The sequence below is a fragment of the Sinohyriopsis cumingii genome, chromosome 10 (genome assembly GCF_028554795.1).
Source record: "Sinohyriopsis cumingii isolate HCF-2022 chromosome 10, ASM2855479v2, whole genome shotgun sequence".
Classification (NCBI taxonomy): domain Eukaryota; kingdom Metazoa; phylum Mollusca; class Bivalvia; order Unionida; family Unionidae; genus Sinohyriopsis; species Sinohyriopsis cumingii.
Genome location: NC_142970.1, coordinates 19,291,261 through 19,303,651, shown reverse-complemented (window position 1 = coordinate 19,303,651; position 12,391 = coordinate 19,291,261). Strand labels below are relative to the sequence as shown.

General features: G+C 33.1%; 1 protein-coding gene across 6 annotated transcripts in view; it reads left to right on the top strand.

The window, feature by feature from the left end:
* Positions 1-12,391, top strand: part of LOC149789678 (dipeptidyl peptidase 4-like) — a 255,050-nt gene that overhangs the window by 208,341 nt on the left and 34,318 nt on the right. For all 6 annotated transcript variants that reach the window (XM_089971696.1, XM_089971697.1, XM_089971699.1 and 3 more), the window contains 4 exons: positions 4,011-4,134; positions 7,879-7,917; positions 8,362-8,469; positions 11,231-11,322. In XM_089971696.1, coding sequence (XP_089827822.1) covers positions 4,011-4,134; positions 7,879-7,917; positions 8,362-8,469; positions 11,231-11,322 — 363 coding nt within the window. The remainder of the gene's footprint in view (positions 1-4,010; positions 4,135-7,878; positions 7,918-8,361; positions 8,470-11,230; positions 11,323-12,391) is intronic.

The window sequence follows — 12,391 nt, the reverse complement described above, 5'->3', positions numbered from 1 at the left end:
TATTGACTTGTTACTGTTTAATATAGTTAAGTGTTTTGTTACACTGAGCAATATGGTATAGACTTGTTACTGTTTAATACAGTTAAGTGTTTTCTCACAGTGAGCAATGTGGTATAGACTTGTTACTGTTTAATGCAGTTAAGTGTTTTGTCACAGTGAGCGATATGGTATAGACTTGTTACTGTTTAATACAGTTAAGCGTTTTCTCACAGTGAGCAATATGGTATTGATTTGTTACTGTTTAATGCAGTTAAGTGTTTTGTCACAGTGAGCGATATGGTATAGACTTGTTACTGTTTAATATAGTTAAGTGTTTTCTCACAGTGAGCAATACTGTATAGACTTATTACTGTTTAATACAATTAAGTGTTTTCTCACAGTGAGCAATATGGTATAGACTTGTTACTGTTTAATGCAGTTAAGTGTTTTGTCACAGTGAGCAATGCTGTGTAGACTTGTTACTGTTTAATACAGTTAAGTGTTTTGTCACAGTGAGCAATACTGTTTAGACTTGTTACTGTTTAATACAGTTAAGTGTTTTGTCACAGTGAGCAACACTGTATAGACTTGTTACTGTTTAATACAGTTAAATGTTTTGTCACTGAGCAAATATGGTATAGACTTGTTACTGTTTAATACAGTTAAGTGTTTTGTCACAGTGAACAATGTGTTATAGACTTGTTACTGTTTAATACAGTTAAGTGTTTTGTCACAGTGAGCGATATGGTATAGACTTGTTACTGTTTAATGCAGTTAAGTGTTTTGTCACAGTGAGCGATATGGTATAGACTTGTTACTGTTTAATACAGTTAAGTGTTTTCTCACAGTGAGCAATGCTGTATAGACTTATTACTGTTTAATACAGTTAAGTGTTTTCTCACAGTGAGCAATATGGTATAGACTTGTTACTGTTTAATGCAGTTCAGTGTTTTGTCACAGTGAGCAATGCTGTGTAGACTTGTTACTGTTTAATACAGTTAAGTGTTTTGTCACAGTGAGCAATACTGTATAGACTTGTTACTGTTTAATACAGTTAAGTGTTTTGTCACAGTGAGCAATGTGGTATAGACTTGTTACTGTTTAATACAGTTAAATGTTTTGTCACTGAGCAAATATGGTATAGACTTGTTACTGTTTAATACAGTTAAGTGTTTTGTCACAGTGAACAGTGTGGTATAGACTTGTTACTGTTTAATACAGTTAAGTGTTTTGTCACTGTGAACAATGTGGTATAGACTTGTTACTGTTTAATACAGTTAAGTGTTTTGTCACTGTGAACAATGTGGTATAGACTTGTTACTGTTTAATACAGTTAAGTGTTTTGTCACTGTGAACAATGTGGTATAGACTTGTTACCGTTTAATACGGTTAAGTGTTTTGTCACACTGAGCCATGTGGTATAAAATTGTTACTGTTTAATGTAGTTAAGGAATTTGTCATACTGAGCTCTGTGGTATAGAATTATTACTAATGCAGCTAAGTGGTTTGTCACTGTGAGAAATGTGGTATTGTAGCTTCCTATGTTATTGAGGGTTCTATGATATAATGGTATTCAAAGTTTTCTGTATTTTTCTGAATAGGGCCAACTATTGTGTGCTTATGTCATATACACTAGATGGCTGTATGTTGCTAGTTCTGAATAGGGCCAACTGTTGTGTGCTTGTGTCATATACACTAGATGGCTGTATGTTACTGAATAGGGGCAACTATTGTGTGCTTATGTCATATACACTGGATGGCTGTATGTTACTGAATAGGGCCAACTATTGTATGCTTATGTCATATACACTAGATGGCTGTATTACTAGTTCTGAATAGGGCCAACTATTGTGTGCTTATGTCATATACACTAGATGGCTGTATGTTACTAGTTCTGAATAGGGCCAACTGTTGTGTGCTTATGTCATATACACTAGATGGCTGTATGTTACTAGTTCTGCATCACTACTTGTGCTACTTTGATTATGTAGACATGATGTGTTTTTGGTATATCCATGTTTTACTGACATATTGTAAAAAAATTAACAACCTAATTATGTGGGCACGCTGCCGTTATTATGTACTTCAGAGAGAGGGACATTTCTAAGGTGAAGTTCATTGCATTTTCGACATACACATTGAAGAGGGTGATGACAAACATATACATTACTTTCATGTACTGTGGCTGAAATTTCTTTGCAGATTACACTTATGAAAAATTGTACATGATCTAAGCACAAAGCTAACCAAAATGGCTGTTCCCATATGTTTGAAATTCAGCCTGAATTGGTCTAACGTACATATCTTTAGCATGTTACTCCAAAAAAGTGACAACAAATTTCGCCAGACTATACAATAAGAGCTTTTTAAAGTGCAATGAATGAATTACAAAATATATAAATAGTAAAAAATATTGACATTTTATTTGACAGTTTACTTTTGAAGTCCATTAAATTGAAAATGACTAGGTAAAGCTAGCACTTTTTTATAGATGCACATCTGAAATAAGGACAGGCTGTATAGTCTATAGCCATTCACCAAAAGTAAGGGAATTAAAGGTTCTTTTAACAATACCTACAATACACCAGGTCTTGTTTAAAAGGACAGTGGTGAAAACCTGGGAAATTATTTACCTTCAAATATTTAACCCTATGTAAAATATGAAACTATATTGCCACATATATTAATATTTTCATATTTCTACATACTGATGTAGACAATTTGTGATTGGTAATTAATCTTATTGTTATAAAATACCAATCTATAGCAAGTATGCAATACAAATATTTTGTCATCTTGACTCGGTGTTGTATTTCATGGTGTGATGTCCATGATTCATGATGTGATATCACAGTAACAAAGGTACACTTTACATGGTCAGTTCTTTTTTCAATCTAATGATTATACTAAAAATCATTTTTAATATAAATCTGTATCTCTGTTTTCTACATCATGATCTTAAATTGCCAGATCTGAAGCTTTCATAGATTCTCTATACATTGTTTTAACTTCTATCATTTCATTACTGCTAAATGTGTATCATCTCCATACTGATAAATATGTATCCTCTCCATACTGATAAATATATATCCTCTCCATACTGATAAATGTGTATCATCTTCATACTGATAAATGTGTATCATCTCCATACTGATACATGTGTATCATCTCCATACTGATAAATGTGTATCATCTTCATACTGATAAATGTGCATCATCTCCATACTGATAAATGTGTATCATTGCATTCCTGCTATATGTGTATCATTTTGTTTTTGCAAAATGTGTATCATCTCATTTCTGCTATATGTGTATCATCTCATTATTGCTAAATGTGTATCATCTCATTTCTGCTAAATATGTATCATCTCAATACTGCTAAATGTGTATCATTTCCATACTGCTAAATGTGTATCATCTCATTGCTGCTAAATGTGTATCATCTCATTGCTGCTAAATGTGTATCATCTCAATACTGCTAAATGTGTATCATCTCATTGCTGCTAAATGTGTATCATCTCATTACTGCTAAATGTGTATTATCTCATTACTGCTAAATGTGTATCATCTCCATACTGCTAAATGTGTATCATCTCATTGCTGCTAAATGTGTATCATCTCATTGCTGCTAAATGTTTATCATCTCATTGCTGCTAAATGTGTATCATCTCATTACTGCTAAATGTGTATCATCTCATTGCTGCTAAATGTGTATCATCTCAATACTGCTAAATGTGTATCATCTCATTGCTGCTAAATGTGTATCATCTCATTGCTGCTAAATGTGTATCATCTCATTGCTGCTAAATGTGTATCATCTCATTGCTGCTAAATGTGTATCATCTCAATACTGCTAAATGTGTGTCATCCATTGCTGCTAATTGTGTATCATCCATTGCTGCTAAATTTGTATCATCTCAATACTGCTAAATGTGTATCATCTCATTACTGCTACATGTGTATCATCTCCATACTGCTAAATGTGTATCATCTCAATACTGCTAAATGTGTATCATTTGGTTCATTTTCAGGGATTATTATTTCACATCTGTGGTTTGGCGAGATAACAGCTATGTTCTTGTGACATGGTTAAACAGGGAACAAAACTATTCTATACTTTCATTGTGTGGCACAGAAAATGGTGTATGTATCGAAGTAAGTAGGCATGAATTGAATAATTTTGAGCTCATTGTATTGAAAATTATTAGAGTTTCTTCATTAGTATATAACCACAATAAGATGCACATTTGTACAGCTAACACAGGTCTTAAATATAACAAGGCATTGATAGTCATTGTATGATAAGACACACCTTCATACCCTGATGATAGTCATTGTATGATAAGACACACCTTCATATTGATAGTCATTGTATGATAAGACACACCTTCATACCCTGATAATAGTCATTGTATGATAAGACACACCTTGATACCCTGATAATGGTCATTGTATGATAAGACACACCTTCATATCCTGATGATAGTCATTGTATGATAAGACACACCTTCATATTGATAGTCATTGTATGATAAGACACACCTTCATACCCTAATGATAGTCATTGTATGATAAGACACACCTTCATATTGATAGTCATTGTATGATAAGACACACCTTCATATCCTGATGATAGTCATTGTATGATAAGACACACCTTCATATTGATAGTCATTGTATGATAAGACACACCTTCATATCCTGATGATAGTCATTGTATGATAAGACACACCTTCATATTGATAGTCATTGTATGATAAGACACACCTTCATATTGATAGTCACTGTATGATAAGACACGCCTTCATATCCTGATGATAGTCATTGTATGATAAGACACACCTTCATATTGATAGTCATTGTATGATAGGACACACCTTCATATCCTGATGATAGTCATTGTATGATAAGACACACCTTCATATTGATAGTCATTGTATGATAAGACACACCTTCATATTGATAGTCATTGTATGATAAGACACACCTTCATATTGATAGTCATTGTATGATAAGACACACCTTCATATTGATTTTCCTTGTATGATAAGACACACCTTCATATCCTGATGATAGTCATTGTATGATAAGACACACCTTCATATTGATAGTCACTGTATGATAAGACACGCCTTCATATCCTGATGATAGTCATTGTATGATAAGACACACCTTCATATTGATAGTCATTGTATGATAAGACACACCTTCATATTGATAGTCATTGTATGATAAGACACACCTTCATATTGATAGTCACTGTATGATAAGACACGCCTTCATATCCTGATGATAGTCATTGTATGATAAGACACACCTTCATATTGATAGTCATTGTATGATAAGACACACCTTCATATCCTGATGATAGTCATTGTATGATAAGACACACCTTCATATTGATAGTCCTTGTATGATAAGACACACCTTCATATTGATAGTCATTGTATGATAAGACACACCTTCATATTGATAGTCATTGTATGATAAGACACACCTTCATATTGATAGTCATTGTATGATAAGACACACCTTCATATTGATTTTCCTTGTATGATAAGACACACCTTCATATCCTGATGATAGTCATTGTATGATAAGACACACCTTCATATTGATAGTCACTGTATGATAAGACACGCCTTCATATCCTGATGATAGTCATTGTATGATAAGACACACCTTCATATTGATAGTCATTGTATGATAAGACACACCTTCATATTGATAGTCATTGTATGATAAGACACACCTTCATATTGATAGTCACTGTATGATAAGACACGCCTTCATATCCTGATGATAGTCATTGTATGATAAGACACACCTTCATATTGATAGTCATTGTATGATAAGACACACCTTCATATCCTGATGATAGTCATTGTATGATAAGACACACCTTCATATTGATAGTCATTGTATGATAAGACACACCTTCATATTGATAGTCCTTGTATGATAAGACACACCTTCATATCCTGATGATAGTCATTGTATGATAAGACACACCTTCATATCCTGATGATAGTCATTGTATGATAGGACACACCTTCATATCCTGATGATAGTCATTGTATGATAAGACACACCTTCATATTGATAGTCATTGTATGATAAGACACACCTTCATATTGATAGTCATTGTATGATAAGACACACCTTCATATTCTGATGATAGTCATTGTATGATAAGACACACCTTCATATTGATAGTCATTGTATGATAAGACACGCCTTCATACCCTGATAACAGTCATTGTATGATAAGACACACCTTCATATTGATAGTCATTGTATGATAAGACACACCTTCATACCCTGATAATAGTCATTGTATGATAAGACACACCTTCATACCCTGATAATAGTCATTGTATGATAAGACGCACCTTCATATTGATAGTCATTGTATGATAAGACACACCTTCATATTGATAGTCATTGTATGATAAGACACACCTTCATATCCTTATATAAAAACTCAGTATCCAGAAATGAGTGATCATCATCAAATCTAAATTACATTCTTAAACATGGCTTCATAAAATTTTGTTTTAACGTTACTCTTATCTTGATATTTTAAGGTAATATTTCATTGTGTTGAGTTGGTTGATATGTTGTATCCAGGAAATATTTCATTGTGTTGAGTTGGTTGGTATGTTGCATACAGGAAATATTTCACTGTGTTGAGTTGGTTGGTATGTTGCATACAGGAAATATTTCATGGTGTTGAGTTGGTTGATATGTTGCACCAGGAAATATTTCACTGTGTTGAGTTGGTTGATATGTTGCACCAGGAAATATTTCATGGTGTTGAGTTGGTTGATATGTTGCACCAGGAAATATTTCATGGTGTTGAGCTGGTTGATATGTTGCATACAGAAAATATTTCATGATGTTGAGTTGGTTGGTATTTTGCATCCAGGAAATATTTCACTGTGTTGAGTTGTTTGATTTGCTGCATACATGAAATATTTCATGGTGTTGAGTTGGTTGATATGTAGCATACAGGAAATATTTCAATGTGTTGAGTAGGTTGGTATGTTGCATCCAGGAAATATTTCATTGTGTTGAGTTGGTTGATATGTTGCATATGGGAAATATTTCAATGTGTTGAGTTGGTGATATGTTGCATATAGGAAATATTTCATGTTGTTGAGTTGGTTAATATGTTGCATCCAGGAAATATTTCATTGTGTTGAGTAGGTTGATATGTTGCATACAGGAAATATTTCAATGTGTTGAGTTGGTTGATATGTTGTATCCAGGAAATATTTCATTGTGTTGAGTAGGTTGATATGTTGCATACAGGAAATATTTCAGTGTGTTGAGTTGGTTGATATGTTGTATACAGGAAATATTTCATGTTGTTGAGTTGGTTGGTATGTTGCATACAGGAAATATTTCAATGTGTTGAGTTGGTTGATATGTTGTATACAGGAAATATTTCATGTTGTTGAGTTGGTTGATTTGTTGTATCCAGGAAATATTTCGTTTGGCATAACTGCATAGGTATTCAGGGTCTGTTGAGCGAGGAATAAATTAAAATGACTCGGAAGTAAAATATGAAAAGTTGGCAATTAGAAATGAAATTTCACTTTGAATTTCTATGCTAGTGAAAGGAAATAATAATGTGTCCAATATGTTTTTATAATATAGTTTTATAGCAGAGTGATATCTTGCTACATTAAGTTTCTGGATATGTTGAAAGATTTTGTTCATTACTCGTATCATTTTGAAGAAATATTTAGTTAAATACACTGTGGTATTTTTGTACATTGTTGAAGTGGATTTGTCCATTTTACATTTTACCTATTGGAAGGAAGTCATTTCAAAACCAAGCATTAACAGCAAGCAGTATTGATATGTATGTAAATTGAAAATCTTCTCTTTCAGAATCATAGAGTTATTGCCGAAGGAGGATGGGTTGAATCAGTATGTGCTCTATCTTTCTCTTGGATTTTATCCTAATACAAAACCCCACCTTTTTAATGACTTTGTAAATTACTTTTTTAATGACTTTGTAGATGACTTTTTTAAATAACTTTGTAGATGACTTTTTAATGACTTTGTTGATGACTTTTTTAATAACTTTGTAGATAATTTAGTGACACTCATAGTCAGCATGTGCATTAGTAATTTATTCTATAGATTGCAGGGGTTGATAACCATTTTTGGCATTACCTAAATGTACATGTATCTATAATTTTAATTATATATTTTTTTTATTTCTCCCACTCACATTAGATGCAAATATTTAATTATAAAATTCATGTTTTATGAAAATATTAAAATGTTTATTATCATGCCTTCTGGTTGTAGATTTTCTGAGCGTTTTCTTTTTTTGTGCATTTTTTGTAGATATGCTTTTTTTTCTAGAACACCCGGCCACTATTTACATCTGATGGAAGATATTATTTCATGATCTTGCCTCAAAGAGACGGACCTGCAGGACACTTTAAACACATTGCAAAGATAGAATCATCAGTGAGTTGCATATTTGAAAACATTTCTTTTAAGAATTCACATCTCATGTCTTGTACTTGTCTAGCTGTGATTAGTGCTGACCTTGACCTACCTTGCTGGCATATCAGTCTCTCTTATGTGGTCTATAATATTTAGAAAACACTGTGGAATAGAGGCTACAAATATAATATTTAGAAAACACTGTGGAATACAGGCTACAAATATAATATTTAGAAAACACTGTGGAATACAGGCTACAAATATAATATTTAGAAAACACTGTGGAATAGAGGCTACAAATATAATATTTAGAAAACACTGTGGAATAGAGGCTACAAATATAATATTTAAAAAACACTGTGGAATAGAGGCTACAAATATAATATTTAGAAAACACTGTGGAATACAGGCTACAAATATAATATTTAGAAAACACTGTGGAATACAGGCTACGAATATAATATTTAGAAAACACTGTGGAATACAGGCTACGAATATAATATTTAGAAAACACTGTGGAATACAGGCTACAAATATAATATTTAGAAAACACTGTGGAATACAGGCTACAAATATAATATTTAGAAAACACTGTGGAATACAGGCTACAAATATAATATTTAGAAAACACTGTGGAATACAGGCTACAAATATAATATTTAGAAAACACTGTGGAATACAGGCTACAAATATAATATTTAGAAAACACTGTGGAATACAGGCTACAAATATAATATTTAGAAAACACTGTGGAATACAGGCTACAAATATAATATTTAGAAAACACTGTGGAATAGAGGCTACAAATATAATATTTAGAAAACACTGTGGAAGAGAGGCTACAAATATAATATTTAGAAAACACTGTGGAATAGAGGCTACAAATATAATATTTAGAAAACACTGTGGAATAGAGGCTACAAATATAATATTTAGAAAACACTGTGGAATAGAGGCTACAAATATAATATTTAGAAAACACTGTGGAATAGAGGCTACAAATATAATTTTAAAAAATCCTCTTGCAAGTTTGGTTTTATTTTGATCAATCACAAGTGATGTTATATTTGAAAGGTTGTCTCTGATCGACTAAGATGGAAAATTCCATCTAAAACTCTAGTTCAGGGTTCTAGGGGATTTTTTTCATCTTGTTTTCTTTTATGTTTTTGAGCTGGGGTGGGATGATGTTGCTTGTTGTTGTTATTGTTTTTGTTTATCTTTTGCTGCTCCATGTTGACAACCGCTCTGGTGGCCTAGTGGTTAGAGTGTCCACCTCAGATGCGGAAGGTCATGGGTTTGATCCACGGTCGAGTCATACCAAAGATTTTTAAAAATGGTACAAACAGCTGCCTCACTTGGTGCTCAAGAGGTTATTGTTAGGACTTGTCAGCCTGGTGTCAGGATAACTGGACTTGGTGGGACATCATGCTACGTGTCTGCGGTATGATGCCCCAGTGCTAGACATCACTATAAACTGCCACACTGCAGACATCGTAGCGATATAACTGAAAAATTGTTAAAGCTACATTAAAAATCCAAATCACACACACACACACACACACTCCATGTTGAAAAAATTTTTCAACTTGAGTGTGTGCTCAAACTAGAAATTGCTTTTGTCATAAGTCTTTTATTTGTTAAATTATGACAAAGTCAACTCTGCATATTTAACAGTCATTTTTATCTACTTGTATTGCTTTAATGAAATCTCTTGTATGTCACTTAGTTTATTTTACTTTATATTATCAAAATGTGAGTTTAATTTAACTTTAAGTTATCAAAATATGGGTTTATTTTACTTCAGGCTATAAAGATGTGAAAATGTGAGTTTGCAATAAAATGTACCAGTTAAGTGAACACAGGCCTGGATCTAACAACACATTATGCCAAAATAATAGGGCATTATGCTGACATGTTTAGCACTGTACGCAAAATTGTCAAATTTTGTTTTGTGCTTAATTGCCATATAGAATAGAGGTCATCCAGATGTAGTTCATATTTTGTGCTTAAAAGCCAAATAGGATAGAAGGCATCCAAATGTAGTTAATAATTTGTGCTTAAATGCCAAATAGGATAGAAGGCATCCAGATGTAGTTAATATTTTATGCTTAAATGCCAAATAGGATAGAAGGCATCCAGATGTAGTTAATATTTTATGCTTAAATACTAAATAGGATAGAGAGCAACCAAATGTAGTTAATAATTTGTGCTTAAAGGCCAAATAGGGTAGAAGGTATCCACATGTAACTATTATTTGCTGACAATTAGGATGGAAATCGTTCAGATGTTGTTCATTCCTGTTACATAGTTATGGAAATCAAATGTTTGTTGGAACAAATTCCTTCTGGAAATGTGAAAAGCAGGACAGAATCAAAATCTTCCTTTTACATCATTTTGATGACAATTGATGGAAAAGTTTAATATGTAAAAGAGACAACACAGATAAAAGTCGCCTTGATGTAACTTACACAGATCTTTCCTGACTATTGCTGTAGATATTGGAACAGAACCTGTTACTTTATTTTGTGTTCTTGTTTTTATTTTTATCCTTTCATGTTGAAGGACATCACTTTGCTTGTAATATATTATGATTGATTTTAAAAAATGTAAGCAGTCTTTGACAGTTTTTAAGTGTCACAGGTGTTTGTTGAGAGAGAGAGAGAGAGAGAGAGAGAGAGAGGGAGATATGATAAGGAGCCTCCCATATAGGGGTCATTTAGGGAAGTGGGTTACTTGTGTTCATTATCTTCCTATCTAACTTGCTATATGATATTTGTGGTAGCTACAACGGACAGAAGGAAGACGACAGTTCTTGACCAATGGTATGTGGGATGTCATTGAAATTGTTGGATATGACGAGGAGCTACAGATAATGTGAGTACTCGCTCTCTCCTATCACAAATTTGTAATTTTAAAAATCCACATCTGGATCATAAATTTTGTAACACATTTGACATTTATTATATACATGAATATTTGCAGTATTAATAATTCACAGGTATTGTTATCCAGTTTCTCTGCATGAATAAATAATTGGTTATTTCATTTATTATTCTCTTGCAGCCTCGATGAATCAAAAACAAATCTATTCTCCCTCAACACTTTGGTTTTGAAGTTCATGTATTTTACTTGAAAATCAGCTTTGAGACTTGAAGTGACACTGACTAGAAAGCCTTAGGCTTTTATTCAGGATGTCTTATTGCTTGACAAAGAACTCATACTGGTATTTGGAAGCCATTGATACCTTGTCTCTTTTAAAATTCAAACATGTAAGAGTTTAAACAAACAGACAGAAAGACACTTGTTAAATCACATGTATATTGCATAGATACCACAAAGTCACAAGTCACAATGCTAGTTAAGCAGATAAAAAAAGTCATGACAATGTACTATGTTTCCATGTGGTGGATTGTTTTTCCTTTCTTATTGCATCGGGACTGATATATATGCTGGTATAAACCCATATAAACAGTATGCATTTACTAGGATGACAGTCAGTGACTATAGCAAGTAGGTGGGCTTAATTTTGTGCTGTTTACTTTTAGCATTAGCTAGTGTCATGTACATCAGATATGCACACAGATGGCATAGTTCACACACAGATGGCAGAGTTCACACACAGGTGGCATAGTTCACACAGATGGCATAGTTTGCAAACAGATGGCATAGTTCACACACAGATTGCATAGTTCACACACAGGTGGCATAGTTCACACACAGGTGGCATAGTTTGCAAACAGATGGCATAGTTTACACACAGATGGCATAGTTCACACACAAGATGGCATAGTTCACACACAGATGGCATAGTTTGCACACAGATGACATAGTTCACACACAGATAGCATAGATCACACAGAAAGGAGTTTCTATATACTATGTACATATCTTAGGTGAGGTTTCAATATTGAGTTCTAGTGGTGGGAACTTTACCTGAGTTAAC